The sequence below is a fragment of the Marmota flaviventris genome, chromosome 20 (genome assembly GCF_047511675.1).
Source record: "Marmota flaviventris isolate mMarFla1 chromosome 20, mMarFla1.hap1, whole genome shotgun sequence".
Lineage (NCBI taxonomy): Eukaryota > Metazoa > Chordata > Mammalia > Rodentia > Sciuridae > Marmota > Marmota flaviventris.
Genome location: NC_092517.1, coordinates 5281679 through 5301634, shown reverse-complemented (window position 1 = coordinate 5301634; position 19956 = coordinate 5281679). Strand labels below are relative to the sequence as shown.

At 38.1% G+C, this 19956-nt stretch overlaps 1 protein-coding gene across 1 annotated transcript in view; it reads left to right on the top strand.

Annotated features, from left to right (window-relative positions):
• Cntn3 (contactin 3) overlaps nucleotides 1–19956 on the top strand; it is a 225978-nt gene that overhangs the window by 149001 nt on the left and 57021 nt on the right. Inside the window, exons 11-12 of the mRNA XM_071605959.1 lie at nucleotides 12951–13078; nucleotides 15705–15880. Coding sequence (XP_071462060.1) covers nucleotides 12951–13078; nucleotides 15705–15880 — 304 coding nt within the window. The remainder of the gene's footprint in view (nucleotides 1–12950; nucleotides 13079–15704; nucleotides 15881–19956) is intronic.

Sequence of the window (19956 nt, the reverse complement as noted above, 5' to 3'; positions counted from 1 at the left end):
AAGTGGGCTGGGACTCACAGAAGGCAATCTGTGAAATCACGTTCTCTCCACTGTACCCATCCACCAACCCAGCATGTTCCTACACAGCTTCTGCATTAACTGCAGGGTAGCTAAAGTTTCAGTGCATTTGAATCATTATTTACATGAATCAGTCATACCTAAATGGCATGCATTATACTTTGTGTTAATCTTCTGTGCCACATGAAGTTAAATATTAAGTTTCAGTGGCTTCTTCATTTAACTTTAGCAGGTACAAGGAGCAACACATCAAATGGGTCACATCTTGGGTCTGCTGCCTACCAAACTGTGTGATTTAGAAAAGTTACATAGGCCCTGAGTTTTGGTTTCCTTATGTAAAAATCCTTGACTTGCAGGGCTAGTAAGCCTGTTGGTACCAATTGCTTAGCATATGCTCTTGGCAATAGGTGGCCAAATGAAATTGGTTGTATCTGACAAGCAGAGAAACACATGGGTTCCTTTGGACAAATTAGGTAGTACTGCCCCTGCCCCATTTCTTCCACTCAGTGGAAAGATAATAATAGTGTTTGTAAAGTCCCTAGCTTCTACACATGTCCTCAAAAATAAGTACCTGATGCCTTTGATACTATTTTTAATCTGACTTGATTTTATTTTTTGTAGTGTCAGACACCTTCAGTGTAGCTGAATGGAAAGGAAAGCTTGTGCCTTTCTTTATGGCACAATAATCTCTTTTATATTATTCAAACCTTCTTCAGTAAATGAATTCCACATAAATATCATGTTAAAGATATCAGCGACAAATGGTCTCTGAAAGTGTATCAACTAAACTTTGCAGATGACCAAGTGTTTCTTAAATTGAGCTTCCAGATTTGTTTTTGATGGATTATGAAAGTTGGGAACTTTGTCAATGTTATAATTTCGGTGAGGGAAAGCTGATTAATGAATCTGAATGAGCCTGTCAGAATACACTTCAATCCAGTTTGTTGCAAGAACTGGGTAAATTAATTGATATCCATGCCCAACTCAAATGTTTTAATTATTTGGAGGATCTTCCCATGCACATTCCTTTAGTCATACTGCATGTCTCACCCAAACCCTAAAGCCAGTGTACACTTGTCCACAGCCCAATCCATTTTCCTTATTTCTGCTCTCACTCAAAATTACATATATAATTATATGTGTGTATACAATTAATTAAAACACACACATATATTATGTATATATACATAATATATGTGTGTATAATATATGTGTGTGTTTTAATTAATTGTATAAAACCAAAATATCATTGCATACCACTTTTGCATATTTTTCTGCTAACAAGTTTGCAATAGGAAGAAACAGGAGCTTTCCCTTAAACTAAGCATACTGACTCTTTGGTACCATCAGTACAGAGGTGGTAGAGCATACACTATTGCCTTTTCAATAACTCTTAAAGGACAAAGAAGGAGATTTCCCTTTACATTCTTCACGTATGCTCTTACAATTTCCTCTGGCTTGAGTTTATTTTCTTCTCAACCTAGAAAACTCCAACTCATGTCTCAAGGTCTGGCTTGGTCTTACCTGCCAACAGCACTCTTCCTGAAGCACAGTGGGCAGCCATAACTGCTCTTTCTGTTTTGCTATGGTGACTCCCTCATGTCTGTCATATCAGTTATCCCACCAGGGAATTGACAGTTCCTGCAGAATGCAGCGCACCTGAATTCTGGCACAACCCTTGCCTTATCCATCCTGTGTTCCCAGCTCCTCCGACATACATCTTTGTTCATGTCAACCTTCATTCACTCCTCAAATATTCATTTAGCATCTACTGTTCCCACTAATGATTGCTGCATAACAAATAACCTGGAGGCTTAATGGTGTAACAGAACAGCCATTTTATCATCTCTCAGGGTTTCTATGGGTCAGGAGTCCAGGAACACTGCAATTGGCTGGATGGTGCATGCTCAGGCTATCTCAGTCGGGGCTAGAGCAAGAGAAACCAGAAGACGCTTCTCAGAGAGACCTTTCTCTCTCTTCCTGCTGTCCCAAGTCCTCTCCTTGTGGTCTCTATACACAGCTATTAGGGGTTTCCTCCCAAAGGGGTGCCCTTTCAGGAGTCAGAATGATTCCTTGAGCAGCCACAGGCATGAAAAGTGAGGATTCACAGTAGCAAGATGGAAGCCCAATCATCTAGGCCCCTGAGTTGATTTCCTATTCTGTAGCAAATGCCTGAGAGATCAACTTATAAAGAGAAAAGGTTCATTGTGTCCCACAGTTTTAGAAGTTTCTGTCAATCATCACCCATTGTTTAGGGCCTTTGGTGAGGCAGCACTTTATAATGGCAGCATGTTTAAAGCAAAACCACTCTCCTTAGAGTTAGGAAGGCAAAGAGGGGAGGAGAGCTGGGTCCTCCTCGATCCCCTTTGAAGACCATCCTCATCTACCAAAAGACCTCCCCCAAGGCTCTCCATCCTACTGGTTCTACCAGCTTCCAATACCTGGGGACCAAGATGATTCCACATGCCCTTTTGATAAACACTTACAATCCAAACTCCCAAGACCCAGTGCCATTTCTCTGCATTCCATTGGTTCCAAAGATCAAAGGGAGAGGAGCTGGACTCCCTTTTATTATTCCTTTCCTGGGCTTTCTTGAGTTATACTTGACAAGTAAAGGTTGTGTATATTTAAAGAATACAAGGTAATGTTTTGACACACACTGGGAAATGACTGCTGCCATCAAGCTAATTAACATATCCATCACCCCACATAAGTACCATTTTTAATGCATATGAAAGCAGTTAAGATCAACTCTCTTTCCAGATTTCAAGTGTGCAGCAGAAAGTTATTAGCTATAATCACCATGCTGCACATTAGACTTTCAGAATTTATTCATACTACATAACTGAACCTTTATATTCTTTAACCAATATCTCCCCAGTTTTCTTACTCTCCAACCCCTGGCAAACACTGTCCTGCTCTCTGCTATTTGAGTCTGACTTTTTAAAATTCTACATGTAAGCAATGTCATGCGGTATTTGTCTTTCTGTGTCAGGACTATTTCTCTTAGCAGGTCTGCAGGTTCATCCATGTTGTTGCAAATGAATGGATTTTCTTCTTTTGTAAGGCTAATGTGTTTATCTGCTGATGGACTTTTTTATGTACTGGAGATTGAACCCAGGGTCTCATGCATGCTAGGCAAGCATACCTCACTGAGTTACATCACCAGAAACCCATTTTTAAAAAATTCTGTTTTGAGACTGTGTCCTATTAATTTTCCCAGGCTGATCTAGAAATTGTGGTTCTCCAGGTTTAGCCTCCCAAGTATCTGTGATTACAAGTGTGGGCTGCTGCACACAGCTACTAGTGGACTTCTTAGAGGAGCAAAAGCAAGATGGCTTGGATATGAGGTATCCCCCAAGGAATCATGGTGAAGGCTTTATCCCCAGTGCAGTGATGTTCAGAGTTGAGTGATTAGACCACAAGGATTCTGATTTCATCCATGGTTTAATCCATCGATAGCTACATGCACTATTGGAAAATGGTGGAAAGTGTAGTTAGGTGGGGCATGGTTGGAAGAAGTAGGTCACTGGGAATATGCCCATGGGAACTGTATCTTGTCCCTGGTCCCTTTTCTCTCACCTCTTTCTCTGTGCTTCCTGGCTTCAGTGTGCTAAGCAGCTTTCCTCCAACATGACCGACTGCCATGATGATCTGTCCTATGAGGCCTGCCTACCATAGGCAAAAATCTTTGGAAAATCATGAGCCAAAATAAACTTTTCCCCCCTTTTAAGTTGTTGTTCTCAGGTATTTGTCAAAGTGATGAAAAGCTGACTAACACACCAGGAAGATTCCATGGGTTGGAGATCATGGTAGCCATGTTTGGGAAGTGCAGTCTGAAACACAGACCATGTGCTTTGCATTGTTCTGGGCTCTGAGGATAGAGGATGAATTAGAAAGACATGCCCTCTTCTTCATGGGTTTTACATAAGGAAGAGACCAAATATAAGTAAGCTAAAAGAGATCATTTCTTTAGACATAAAAGAAATGAAAAGAATGATTATATAGTGCATTTGAAAAAGGCCTTGTTAATGAAGTAATTTTTTAATAGAAAACTAATCAGGAGGAAGGGCAGTGACACCGAAGTGCCATGGGATTGGGGGGAGTTAAAAAACATTAAATCCCACAGATGAACGTTGTTGGAGACTTGGCAAAAATGTTAGATTTTATTTTAAATGGAATGTGAAATCATTTAAGCTGTGAAAGCAAGAGTAACATAATCTGATTAAAAAATAACTCTGGCTGCAGTGTGGAGAGTGGTTTGAATAGAAAAAGGAGGAAAGCAATGAATCTGATTAGGAGACAACTCAGGGTAACTGGAGGAATATTTAGAGTTAGATAGTAGAAATGGAGAAGAGGATATATTAGGGAGGTAGAACTGGATGAATATGTTCCTCAGATGTAAATTTTTATATGTAATAATCACACTTATGGTTAATGGTGCATGAATTACATGGATCCCCCTTGGCCATTAGAATAGAAGTCTCTAAAGAATAGGATCTATTTCTTACTCATAGTTTTCAAAAATTTGTAGTGCTTTATAAGTACTCAACAAATACTTGTTGAAGGTTTTTATCCTCTCGTGAGCAATGTGCCATGTATTAAACATACCTATAATTTTTTAATTTAATTTGTTCAACTATTCCTGCAAAATATATAAAACTGGTTTTAAAATAGATTTCTATCCTTGAGATCTCTTATTTAAAATATGGACAGTTCAGTTATAGTATTTTCTCCCCTTCTGGAAGCCTTTCACAGAAGAAGTGAATGGATACGTAGATGGATGATGGATGGATGGATGATGGGTGAATGGATAGTGAATGAATAGATGAGTGGATAGATGGGTGGGTGGATGGGTGGATGGATAGGTGAATAGATGATGGACAGATGGATGGTAGATGAATGGATGAGTGGATGGGTGGGTAGGTGGATGGACAGATGGATGGATGCTCAGATGGTTGGATAAGATATAATTGCCATAGCATTTCTATACAAGGAAATTATCAGGTAGAGTGGTCATGATGATTTCTGCCTTCCATATTCTGATGCTTGAAGGGAAGTTATTCTAGTTTTTGATCTGTTATGAAATTTCTATCAAGTTAGTATACTTAGGTCAACTTCTCACTGCCTATAAAACTAAAAAAAAAAAATCATTTTGCTCTGTGACCTGTTTTTTACTTTGTGATCTTATTTGTGGATTTTCTAATTCTGTCCTAATGCAGATTTCATTGCTAGGGCAGTTTCTGTGGGAAGATGAGAGTATCTGACTCTTTTAAATTCTAAAATCCTGGGGAAAAGTCTATAAATTAAGGTTGAATACATAAAAAATTCTGTTTCTAAAAAAGGAAGAGCTGATTTTCTGACCTTTTATATTTAAGTGCCAGACAAATAAATACCTTTAATTTTAGTGTGAAGATATGTTTAGGCACTGAATTTTTCACAGTATTTATTAATTGACTTAATTGGAAAAATCATAGTACTTTCAAGTTTGACTTAAATCTTATGTTTTTCTAATTTAGATAATTGAAAATTCTTATACCTCAGTATATTTATTATTTCTTTATTACTTCCCCCTGGTTTTAATCACTCTGTATCTTCTTGTTTATGTTATTTACTTGTATCATGTCTCCTTCCAAAGCGTTTGAGACAGTTTGTGAAAGTACACACAGACCAAATATTGAGAGGAAAATTTGGAGAGAAAAGATATGCCAGATTTCTAATTGACTTAAATGTGAGTTACATTAGGGTAGCAAAAATCCTTACCAGGGAATCTTTATTGCTTATAACAGAGCATGTTTCATACCACAGGTTCAGAAATGTGCTGCAGAATGAATGTGTGAGGTTCATTTATAGAATATGTGTCAGCAGTTGTACTCCTTAGTGGAGGTCCACAATTTGGACCTAGAACTTTGTGCCAACAAATGAATGGAGAAAAATACTGCTCATTAACAAACAGTATCCATAGAATGCAATAAAACCATTTGATGAGGAGATATATAACTCTCAATAGACCAAGAAATGCATACGTGTGAAGCAAAATCTAATGGATACTCATGAGAACCAAGAAAGGCAAAACATCCTTAAAACAAAATTGAACCAATTAATTTTCTTCTCCCAGTCCAGAGAGAACTATCAGTTTAAAAAAAAAAATTCCAGGGACTGGGGACATATCTTCGTGGCAGAGCATTTGCCTAGCTTATGCAAGCCACTGGGTTCAATCACTAATAGTGCAAGAGAAAAGGCAGCTGGGGGTAAGACTGAAGCCTCTGGAAGAGTAGATGAGTCATGTTTCTTTTAGCTACCTTTGTGTGATTTTTTTTAATGTGCATATTTTTAATAAGTTCAAGTGTGTGTTCGGCATCAAGAATTTGGAGAACACAGGAAGTTCTGCTGTGAAGATATAAAGTCAAATGCTTAAAAGTCAATTAGGTTAGTATTGAAGTTTCTATCCTCTTACTAAAAATGTGGTGGCTCCCTAGGACCTGTGACTGAATAGGCTGTTAGTGCTTCTCTGCATGGAAGAGGATCCAGAAAGTTCAGGTTGTCATTTTTGAGATTTCTCTTGGAAAACAGATTGGAACCAACTCCATAGGGTGGACAGATGTATGAGTCTAGACCTGTGTACTTGAGTTATGCAACATTAGCACTCTATTTTGGGGCAAGATGATTTATAAGGAATAAACTCTCAAATGTGCAACAGTCATCATAGGAAAAAAGTCTCTCTGTAAGGCACTTCTAGAAAGGCTAACACTGGAGGATCTAAGACAAAAATTCCAAACATACTTCTGAATCATTGGGTGAGTTGAATTACTAGCAAGAGGTCCCAACCTGATGCCCGGAGAATCTTAGAAGATCTTCTCCATCCTCACTTGTATCAGAACTCTTGTTGTGTGTACACACACATTTGTTCTACAGAGAGTGACCTCAAGAATCTTCAAGTGCTAAAACAAGTTTTATGCCCTAGAATGGTTAGTAATGCTGAGTGAATTTTCAAATGATGACTTGAATATTGATGAATATCTATAAAGGAGGATAACCTTGGAATTGGAGCATTGGGACACAACTGTTCTGTCTTGCAAGAACTGAACAAGATAGGTGTTTGTTGGTTGCCCTTAATTTATGATTAAGCCTTGTCCTTTCTACGTAGAAGATTGTTTCAGTACCATTTATTTTTGTTGAGAAAATAAATGTTTATGGAAAAAAATAGTGTGTGCAAAATACCAATGCTTGGTAGCATGCTTCCTTTAGAAATTTATGAACTCTTTCAAAGAATTGACTGAAGGATATTAAACAGAATGGTTAGACAAGTTACAGAGCCTGACTTGGGAATAGGTATGATACTGGATGGCTCCAGAAATCTTGGTGGCTGCCATTATGCTGTCTTCTCAGGCCCAGTTCTGGAATGAACGAATTTATCATATTTGACTTTTTGGCACATAGTTTGAAGATGGATAGTCCAATGACCATAGTGTAGAATACTGCTTCTCAGAGTGTGGTCCCCACTTCAACTCCTCCAGATACACTGGGGAATTATCAGAAAAGCAAATCCTTGAGTCATCTCCAGCCTAATCTGGCAGTAGACCCAACAACTGCTAATTTAACAAATTCTCCAGGTAACTGGTGCCTAGTAAAGTAACTCACCAGACTTCCCTCAGCTAGGATAAGACAGGCTTCCATGATTTATAGCCCTACTAAGACTTCCCAAAGGAAGATCAGTGTTGCTCCCCCACACACACAAAAAAAAAAGCAATTTGGGTCCACAAAAATAATTCAGCATCCTCTATAACCTTTGAGTTGATGAAATTCCTCCTATGCACATATCATAAGTCTTTTGCACCTCAGTGGTTATTGTTGGAATTGACTTCCTTTCTAGGGTTACTAATCTCTAAGGAGGAGGACACTCATTAGAGTATCATCTGGGTCTTTCTCCAACTCCTTCCTAGGGAATTGTCTGGCTCCTGAATTTCTGTGGAAGATCCTAGCATAATGGGTCCCCTCCCTATTCTCTATTTGGTATCTGCCAGGTGGGTGGGGGTGCATGTCCTGATTTCTGTTTATTACACAGTTGGGCCTACCTGTAAGGGCAGCACCAGTGGTTTTTCACAAGTGCCAATGAAGTCGAGTCTACCACATTCTGGGATGAGGTGTCAGGAGCCCATGGTTGCTCACTGAAGCAGTTTGCATCACTTTATCTGTAATATAAGCAATAAAGTGGATGGTTTTGGTTTTCATTGATTTGAATCAGGGAGCAGGGAAGAAGAGAGCCCAGGGTGGGGACCCTCTGAGTCTTAATTATTATACTCTTTGAAGTTTTCTTTCAATATATAAGCCATCAAACCATCATTTATCTTATTTGTCTGGGATTTGTATTTGTTTGTATTATCATTTAACATTTGAGTATTTGTGATTTTTGTGGATATTCTTTTGTTTGCAGATGCAAATATTTCAAATGAATTATTGCCTGGGCCTCATGAATGAATTAAGTGCACAATTGAATATAATAATTTAGACTGGAAATCCTCTTTAAAGGTCCTTTTTTTCCCTACAGATTTGAGTCCTCTAGAGAGAAAATTTTTGTCACTTTCTTATAAATTCACTTAGCTCCATATATATTTGACCTGATAATATACATTTAGAAAGACCGAATTGAAGTGAAGCAAATGACCTTTTATTGTTCATTCCATCCTTATGAATATGAAGGCATGTCTGTTGGTCTGAATTCAGTGTTTCCCCAGCTGCAGAGTGAAGCCAGTCTCCATCTACTCTAGGACTTCAGGTGCCTGCTCCATGGAACATGTGTGTCCGGCAAAACCACAGAGTCACTTCTGATTACACCATTGCCTTCCTCAAAGATATGATCATTAACAGTTGACTCTTTCCCCTTCTGCTTCTCTTTTCCTAGTAGATTGTCTGACTAATGATCACTAAACCAACACTGTTGGATTTATAAGATGAAAGACCAGAAAGAATGAAAGTCTAGTATTATTTTTCTAAACACTGTCTGCAGGTGATCTTCGAACTGCAGGGGGGACAGTGCTTCTGCCAAACTTGTAGGTGTGAGAGTAGCTGTAGGTGAGAAGATAACCTGTCTTTTTCTCTGGTGTTTATTTTGTCTCCGTTTCATCAATACATAGTTCCCTTCCTTGACTATCATTATCTAGTATATGCATGGTGAGTGCTTTTCTCTTGGAGCTAATTGTATGCAAACAGCCCTTAGAATACATGCTCAGAAGGCACTACCCAAAATAGCATTGTCAATTTTCTGTGCAGCAATAATCAGTTCGACTTCATGCGGTCTCATCTCTTCTGAGGTGCACTTCCTGAGTAAAGGAGGAGTGACAGTGTGTTTGTTAAATCCGAGTTGAATAAGTTGCCATCATATTCAGAACACAGGCAAAGGGAAAGCAGTATCTTCAACACCCTGCTTTGTATATGGAGCACCCCACACTTTTCATGTTCTGGAACACACTGTTATTACGGATGCTTAAATGCCATCCTAAAGCACAGGTCAGCGTTGCCTAGACAACAGTATACTTTCTGAGCAAACAGTGTTTTTTAAAAGTCATAAATTCAATGCCATCACTGAATTGTAGCATGGATCATTAGAGCAGCTTAGAGCAATTACGTTGACTTATCCCAAACCATCCGCAGACTGCATAAAGTTAAGGGAAATAATTAACCTCTTGCTACAACAGGAAAGGCCAATAAAAATTACACATAAAGGTATATTATGAAACTGATCAAGAAGTTAAAATGTCACAGTGATTTAAATTGCCCATTACTCAAAGCAAACTGGAGTACCATGTTTCTGAATGTTAATCTCAGAAATCTTTATTTAACCTTCTGTGCCAAGGCTAGAGTCTCTCATTGTTATCTATATTTTCAGCCCTGTTTGCAGAAAAACCTGTTCCCAGAAAGCAATTTCATTTATAGTGAAGTGGTATAAAATTTTCACTTCAAATCTCTGTAGGGAAGCTTGGCTTATTGAAGGTTTTCTGTTGAGAAACAATTACTTCATCCATTTACTGAATATTGTTTATTTTTATGTTGTGCAAAATGCCCTGTGGGCCTTTTAGAACTTACTGGAAGAACCAATTTAGGAAGAAAATAACCAATTAGCTCAATTTTTATGATACACACAGAGTTTACATTCTTTGAGAGTCATTATGTTTGTTTTCAAGTCCTCGCATGATTCCTAAGATGTTAGTCCTGGCCTGTGAAGTTGTGCCTCATGTCAACATGGCCATGAAGTCAGATTTGCCCAATTTTAACTTGAGTTAATACAATGAAGGACTTCTTGTTCTCCCAAAATTCCAGATAATTTCTTATTTTTAGTAGAAATTTACTAATTCATAACATGAAGAGTTAACTGGAATTTCCTATCTTACTTTTGTGATATCAAGATCAGAAGCTATAAATGAAAGCTCAACATCTGATCAGTCAACAGGAGGCATTTTTTTTTTGTCTTTGTTTGAAAGCTTACTAATTCATCGAGTTTCCAGTTCTGTCCCCTTCCTGTCATTCAAACCAGATGAGTTTGCCTCTGCCATTTAAATGTCTTCCTAACCTTCTGATATCATTGGCCAGCTTCCTTTCTTTACATATTTAAAGTCTCCAGCAAATCTTCATTTTCTTTTCATGGGTGACATTTGGAGAGCAGTGTTTTGGATCAAGTGATATTCTCTTTGTGTGTCATGGCCCCCGAATTTTCCTGATGGGATCAGCAACTAGAATGTGCTGGGAGCAGTGTCCTTGATTACAGTTTCTCTTTCTTCCAAGGAGTTTCTCGATCAGATATCCCATCACTCTCTTTTCCTCAATTAGTTTCTTGCTTTATCTTCTACCTCTCCCTCTATGTTGGCTTTTTCTTTAATAGTAATAGAAATTACTAATTTTATCTTTGCTTTAGGTAAGTCATTTCTAGGTTTTCAGATTGAAGACATAGTCTTCTTCCTACAGTCAATGTGGTACCAGAGAGGAAAGTCTCAGCAAGGATTGGGCAGGTTGAGGGAGAGAGGCATGATTTATACTTAAATTTACTCCCCATGGTTCTCAAAATTCCTGATCTATACTTCCATATCTTAAATTTTCATGCATCTTTCTACTCTGCAGGGAATTCAGTTATTATTGCATACTAATTTTAAAAAAGTCTGTACTCTCTGGGAGACTAAGATATAAAGATATTTTTTATAAAGTTCTTTGATTACCTTTTTGAAACAAAAATGGGCTTTTATTTTATACCAAACAAATAATCACAGTTCATGAAGGAAATCAAATACAATGTGCTTTTCTATTGATTCCTAGGAAAATTCTTGGAATTTTTAAGTTTTTTTTTAAATGTAATTTCCCCAATTTGAAATACAATATTCTTGTTCCTTGATTTTCTTAGTAGGCCAAATATCCCAAACTCTTGTTTTTAATCTAGAAAAAATAACACATGACTAGCAAACATTCATGGATAGCTCTCCTCAGGATCCAGGATCATGAACAGCCCCTGTGTACTGGTGCTAATTTTCCCTGGACCTCTTTACTCGAGAAAAGGTAGGAGGATGCAAATGAAAGTAAATCACCAGGCTATTCAAAAACCATACAAAATCAATGCTGCCTATATTATTTGATGCATAAACTCTACTCACAGTGACTTTTTTGTGACTCTGTAGTCATAATGATGTTACACATCTAAAAATCTTGCAACAAATAAGATAATATTTAAAGCCTGAGTTGATATCCTCCATTCTATTCTAATGTCCTTGTCATCTTACCTGGCTCTTCTATGAGTGACCCAAAAAGTGGAAACATGTATTAACCATTCTGACACTGGGGCTCCAAAGCTTTTTAAGAAGTTTGCCATCCATTTGCATAAATGCAACACTCATGCATTAAGACTATGAATCACAAAAGATAAAAGCCCTTCCTAGTTGTCAGTAGAGAGTATAGATATAATGATTTTAGGAATTCAAAGAGAGAGAATATAATCATGAGTAGACAAGTTGGGCAACAAAGGTACAAGGATCAGCCTGATGAGAGATATTAATCCTATCTTGTTCTTTCTTGGTGCAAGTGACTCCCCTTCTAAGAGGACTTCTGAAACCCCCTACCTTGGAAGTTCACAGAAAGTAATTCTCCTTCACCCTCTCTCTCTCCTTCAGAATACTTCTCAAATCTCTGAACTTTTCACATTTACTTAGTGGCTTAATGTCTGCGATTCTAGTAGACTGTTATTTCCACAAAGATGGAGACTTTTTATCTATAGATAAAAAACCCCAGGGACTTTCTGAGTGCCTGTTGCATATAAGACACTTATAATATTTCCTTGATCAATTAGTAAGATGCTAAAGCTTTAAGTGTTTCAAATGGATGCTCAAAAACTTAAAAGTAATATTAATCAGAGTTTTCACAATCTTTACAATAGCTCCTAGGTGACCACACAATTTTTATTTTTTACAAAACTTGAATTTTTATTAAGTCAACTGTGACTTTCCCAGTTCATAATGAAAAATAAGCAGGTTTCTTGGTTTTCATATATTTTTTCAAATTTAAGGGAAATGATGTCATGTCTGCTTTTTATTTTCTGAAAACTTACAAGGCTACCCCATGAGTAATCTATCACAATATATATTTTTGGAAAACATTTCACACTTATTTGATAAAGGCATTTACAAATTAGGTGCAATGTTAAGTAATGCTGTTTAGTAATGCTGCATAAAAACATCATGCAAAGTTCAATTTGGTAGAGCATCTTTTCTTATTCAACTCTGTGTATCTGTGCATGTTTTCTTTTCATTTTCTTTATTCCTAAAAGGCCACGGCTTAGTTTATCAGGCCTTAACAGTATTAGCATAAGATAATAAATTCTGAAAAAAAATACTATTTATTTTTTGAAAAAAAAGTTACTATTAATCATTTATTGATCAAATGTACGTTTCCTTTAGATTTTCTTTTTTAAAAGATGGAGGACTCAAAATAGACAATGTGACAAAGGCTGACTCAGGAACCTATACCTGCACAGCAGAAAACCAGTTTGGGAAAGCCAACGGGACAACACACTTGGTAGTCACAGGTGCGTGTGTTTCGTCAAGATAGGTTTATCAGAGATGCGTTTCATGACATATATTATTATTATGGTTAAAGAAACTCGCCATGTGTTTTCCACAAAATGTGGTACATTGTGAAGGTAGAAACTGTGTTTGTGCTTGTGTTTTTAACAAGTGATGGTCAAGGACATGACACTGTATACTTCTATAGCACAGCACAGTGGACATGGCGGGGTACCTTGGCTGCTGTGCTGGGATGATGGGAAAATGGCATATGCTGATAACCTCCTTTTATTTTATGTTCTCCTATTGGGTCAGATCTTTTAAGTGTGCTCTCTTTTTCATTAAAATTGGTCTTTTCTGGAGATGTTCAAGCTCATCAATAACTGTTGATATTGATAAGATTTAAGTTTTGTGTTAATTTTGTTCATTTATCCATTCAGGAAAAAAAATGAGCACCTATTATGTACCCATTGTTTGAGCTGGATCAGTGGAAACATTGAAACAGAATCTGTAGTCATCCTTCTTACATTCTGCCCAAGACAGAGAAATGAAAATTAGGAAGAAGAAATAAGGAGATCATTAGAAGGAAGTATATTGCAAACAATTGAGAGAGTAAAGAGAATATTTGAAGAAAGATGAGTTAGAGTATGAATCAAGATAAGTGAGATGGAAATTTTGGTACAAAGACTCCAGGGAGATAAAGGAGTTTACCAGGAGATTTCTAGGGTGCAGTAATGTGAACCAATTGTAGATCTTGCTAAGACTTCAGTTTTCACTTGGATTGAAAAGTGGAACTACTGCAAGGTTTTCAGCAGAGAAATAAGATGATGTGAAAGGGTGACTCTAGCTGTTTTTCAAAGTCTCAGGAGCCCATGGCTGTTAACCAACAGGAGGTGATGATGATCCAAGTGAGACTGGCAGCTGAGGAGCTGATGGGATGGGATAAGATTCTGCATATATTCTGAAGGAGAAGGTGTTTACAAATTGGATTTGAGGTCTCGGAAAGGAGTCAGGAGGGACTGCAGGGTGTGTGGTAAACAAATGGAAAAAAATGGCAGAACAGCTGAGATTGCTCAGGCTGTGGGTTTCAAAGCTTTGGGGTGAAAGAAGAGCATGAGAGTAGTTTGGATGTTTAGAATATCGTTAGGATCTTTCCCTGTAAAGCAGATCAGAGATTTGCCAAAATCTCAGTGGATTAAAATAGCCTGGCTTCACTTTTCATGCACACTGCAAGTCCTCAGTGAGTCAGCTTTGCTTCCTCATTCAGGAACAAAGACCCCCAGTGTCTTCACCATCTGGGACAGTGCGCGTCACCACAGAACAGGAAGGAGACACATCACATTACCTATTAGTTCCTGTAGAATTCTGCCTGTCGCTGCTACATGTAACTCCTACAAACATTCCATCAGCCAAAGCATTGTACTCTGCTCTGCCTTAATTCAGAAGAGTTAAGAATTTAATCCTACAATGTACTTTATGGGAACTAATGGTGACTGACACCCAAGTGGAGACAGTGAGTAGGTGGTTGGATAGATGACCTTGGACTTGGGTAAATCAAAGATGAAGATATACCTTTCACAGTTATTGGCATATAGATGAGGACTTGAAACCAAGACACCATCTGAGATCACCTTAAAAAGAATTTTAAAAAGGACTGAGCTTGACACATTCATTGTACATTAAGAAATATAGTAGCAGAAGCGAGATCATAAAGAGAGACACAGAAAAGGAGTGACCAGGACAGTAAATAAAACTGCAGGAACGTGATGTCCCAGAAACCAGCTGAGGAAAGAGTATGAGGGAGAACCAGCGATCAAGTGTGACAGAGCTTAGAGGCTCAAATAATGAGACCAAGACTTTATCATTGGGTCTCATTGCAGGGGACCTTGATGAGAACAGGTTGGTCAGGGAGACTTATGCCCAGCTACTGGGTTAAAGAGGCTATTTAATCAAGCAAGTACAGACCACATATGCAAGTGACTTTTGAAGACATTTGCTGCCACATGGTGTAACATCAAGGGGAATGGCACTGGGAAAATTGGAGCAAGGAAATTTAATTCAGAAAAGACGGAAGGTACATGGTAAGGGCAGGCAGAATGTGCCACAGACATTTCCACTGGGGAAAAAGACGACATCAGTTAACATTTTAGCAGAGTGCCCTCCCATTGTGCTTATTCTAAGCATCTCTAAGCTTATTCTAAGCTTTTCAAATCCACGTACACATCAAAGGTTTGAGTCTATTTGAATTTTGATGTTAATGTGTTTTTTAGTCATTGAAAGTTGGTGAAAACACAGTGGTTTCTGTTTCTCCCACTATATTTCACAAAACCACAAAACTAAGTTGAAATGGATTTTTCAGTCTTATTATAACTCTTGCTTACTGATGACTTTCATCTTAAACTTTTATAACCTGTAAACTCAGATATGCTAATTATTTTCACAAGATTTGGTGGATCCCGTGAAATGTATTATAGGACTGCATTAAAACATCTATTTTAACCATGGAGACTTTTCATTGCATAGATGTGTGTGCATACTAAGCATATAAAAGCACACACACTCTAGGGTGGATGAAGAATTTACCTGTACAAATTGCTTTCATCACAACAGAAATGCTAAAGTTTTACTTATGAATTATCTCCCCAATAGAACCAACTAGGATAACGCTGGCACCATCTAACATGGACGTTTCTGTGGGTGAAAGCGTCATTTTGCCCTGCCAGGCACAACACGATCCGCTATTAGACATTATGTTCACCTGGTATTTCAACGGGGCCCTCACAGATTTTAAGAAAGATGGATCTCACTTTGAGAAAGTCGGTGGGGTAAGTCATGACATTTTTGTCATCCTTTTTCTATTGCTCAAGTCTATAACATGTGGCCTTTTAAAAAAACCATCAGGCCCATAGGTAATGCCCTAGAAATGCATATGAAATGAGTGAATCTGGTGTCTCAATTCTGTTTTGATCTAATTTTGTTTGTGTAATTACCAGAAATTGAGCACATTTACTTCAACCTGTAATTTTAATTAAAACTGATGCATGTCGCACTTATACTAAATGCTATTCTTCATGAGAGGTTGTGGTTAGTATCCCAGGACATGGAAATTACTCTCACACAGGTGTTTACTTCGAACAGGTCATATTATGATGGACTGGGGGTAAGTTACATTTGATAAGTATTTCATCTGAGTGCCTCGCCCCAGTGTTCCTGGTAGCTGTTCTGGACAACAGCATAAGACTCTTCATTGTACAGGTGTACAAATTGAGGACTTGAAAAGTACAAAAACTTTTTTAGAGTCCCTTATCTGGTTACTGGTGGAACTTCAAGCCCAGATCTGTGTGTCTTCTTCAGGGTTCCATTCCATTGTGCCTCCCCATTGGTGAGGGTTCCATGTTAAAAATAAATAAATGAATAAAAGTCACAGATCTCAAGGAAAAATTGACACTTGGATAATGGCTCAGTGTTGGTGAGCCTCCAAGGCTGACCATCGACTGGCTGCATGTGTGTAACTTTAGGATAGCAGGGCCAGCCAACCTGCCATCCTAGTGCCTTGACTCGGAAACTTCCTACTGTATGGAGATGTCAAGCCTGGGTTTGTCCTTATGCATTTACCGTGTAGGCATCCACTGAAGCAGAAAACCATATCAGGGTCAATTCAAATACATTCATGTGGCAACACCTTATTAAATATATGTATATGCCTATACAGGTATATTAACGTATCAGGATCTTACACAGTTTTAAGGATGGTGCTAGGAATTTGAGGGTGTCCTCTCTCATATGTTTTAAACTCCCAATGCCCAATGCCTCATAATATGACCCTTATTTGGAAATAAGAGGTTATTGCAAAAATAATTTAGTAAAATCAATCTGAGGTCTTCCGAGTAACTGGTGTCCTTAAAAAGGCTCTTTTTAGACAGAGGCACAGAGAGATGCAGACACACAGGGGAAAGAAGGTCATGAGACCATGGAGGAGTCAGAAGTGTAGTTATGCTGCACAGACCCAGAAGTACCTGGGGCACCAGAAGCCAGAACAGGCAAGGAAGAAATCAGAATTACAGGTTCTGGAGGGAGCAGGGCCATACCAGCACCCACATTTCAGACCTCTGGCTGCCACGACCATGAGACGACATACATCTGTTGCTTTAAGCCATCCACTTTAGGGTTTTGCTAAGGCAATTCCAGGATATCAGTATGAAAAAGAGAAAATTTTTAAAAGAAAATGGAAAACTGAGATATTAGACATCTACCTAGAATTATGTTCAATTTCAGTACCATTTCTGTTTTCTATTTTTTTTGCTTTATTTGGTTTTATAAGTATTAGTTTTCTAATTGTTCTCAGTGAATCAAAGCTTTGGAGAACATTCTTAATTGGTATAGTCCCTTAGCCTTTCTTTTACTATAAGTTTAAGTGCCTCCCTCTTTTAAAAATTGTGACTGGTTTCTTTTATCACAATAGGAAAAGGCTTGTGCCAATATTTTCAACTGACTTGCTGCTCCGTAGAGTCTTTTGCAATTTCTCCTTCTTGGATGGAAGGTGTGGGAGGGATAAAAGTTCACATGTCACTCCCCTGAGGGTCCTTTACTCAGGGTGGGAAAGGCTTCTTCTCTAGCCCAGCTGTTCTCCCAACTTAATTCTTAAAACAAGAATTCAGTTTGAGGGGCCAAGGGTGTGGCTCAGTGGTGGAGCCCTTGCCTGGCACATGTGAGGCCCTGGGTTTAATCCTCAGCACTGCATAAAAATAAATAAATAAAATAAAGGTATTGGGTCCATCAATAGCTAATTCTTTTTTTAAAAATTCAGTTTGAAATATTAATTACCTTTGCCATATAATGTAGATGATTATGCTTTAGATTTATCAGCTGGATTCTAAGCTGTTGATAATATTCCATCCAATATGGCACTCTCTGTCTTATTTAATGCTGAATAAATATGTATTGCAAGACTGAATATCCAAAGCAGTTTGTCTGTAACATGCACCCCACAGCCACAAAGAGAGGCTCAAAGGCTGAACTTGATAGTTGCTCTCTAGAAGAGGAACTTGTAGTTAAGAACATTGGGGTTGATAATGTAATTTAACTCTCCTGATTTACATGGCACTGATGGGCTTCGCAGAAAGCATAAAATCATCTCTGTGAAGAGTCAAGCATCCGAAACATGGAATTTCATAAATTAGTGCCATTGCTTGCCAATTCTGTTCCTTCTCTAACATGCTAGTTCATGGCCTATGATTTTTTTTTATAGACTTGTGCCATTAGTAACTTAATATTCTCCCATCAGTATAAAACAGTAAGCCATGCAAGATGACATTGCCCTTAAGCACAAGCAATTAAGTAAATCTGTTTTCTATTGCATGAGAAGGGAATTATATAACAGCTCTCGCCCTCTGATTCTGTATTCATTGCAGCGTGCACATTAATCCCTAGATAGTCTGCTTGCCTTTATTTCCCAGTATGTTCATAGATATATTCCTTGTTTTCCAAAATAGTAAAATGCGATCAAAGAAGCTATTGAGTGAAGAAGTTACCCAGACAGGTGGATAGTAAGAGCCAAGTTTTTGAAATGGAGGGGTGGTTTAGGTTATAGAAAATCCCCCATTTTGAACCAATTCAGTCAGTTGTCTTTGGGACTATACTAGGTATTCATTACTTATTCATTTTTGGAAGCAGATATCTTTTAGGGAAAAAATTCATAAATTCAGAAAGCTCCAATAATTTAGACCAGATGTATTTGTGCTTTGTGCCAAAGGAGTTTGACAGTACTAGTCACAGGTTTCTGCAAGGTCAGAATTATATATTCAGAAAAGCTTATTAAACCAAGTATCTATAGAAAATTGGCACAAAGGAGAAGTCTAGGTCCAAAGAAGTGCTTCAGCCTGTGCCCATGGGACATGCTGAAGTCCTTTAATTAAATCAGCAGCCAAAGGCTTCCACTTAAGCAGGACTGTGTGCTAAGCATGTCTTTAAAGGTTTGGTGTGGGTGATTCAAGAAGTGGGATTTGTGTTCAGAGGCACCAGAGTTCTAGAGCACTGTTGCCTACTCAAAGATGCCTGTGGGTGAGCGGATCTCCTGAGTGTATGTTCCTTATTATCTGATCTCTTTTCACATTAGTGTTTGTATTTGCCTTGCTCTCTCCTTTCTGAGATCGGGTACACACTGGTCTCTGGAATGTTTTTTCTCTCCTGTTTGCCAATATCTACATATGTCCCTATAGCATTCTCTATGCAGAGAATGTATATATTAGCACATGTGCAGTTGGTCTGCCATTTGCAAAGTGGAATAAGAGACTCAGGTCAAGCAATATGGATATGGTAATATCCTATATTTAACCAGCCATCGTATGCACTCAGTCTGCAGGGGGTGGGGGGAGAAAAAGAGATTCCGTTATTTACACCTATGTAACATCTTTCTTTTCCTACTTTAAATACAGCTTATTTTCCACAAGTAGGAAAAGGGAAATAATTGTCCAAAGTTTAAGAGAAATAGAAGAACATCATTGGCTGGTATCTAAATACCTGGGACCTGGCAATTGAAGTCTGAATTTAGGGATATTCAAAGATATTTTTGATGTGTTTAATCAGCTAAATTCTAGGTATAAGATTCTTTTTGTGAAAGGAGCTCACTGTGGATAAAAGCATTCAAACCCAAACACATGAGGAGTTCACTGTGTATGCTCTGAGAATCCTTGGATTGTGTAGGTGCTTTAGCAATGAAGAATGTCAGAATCCACACTGTGTGCTTTTCCCAACACTTGTGGGATTGGATCTGTGATGAATTAGAATGTGTGTGGAAAGAAGTCACTGGAAGTAGTAAGAATTTTAGCAGTGACAATCCGCCATTCACTTAACAGGCTCACTTCAATTTGATTGATTTCCACAGGCAACAGTCTCACTCCAG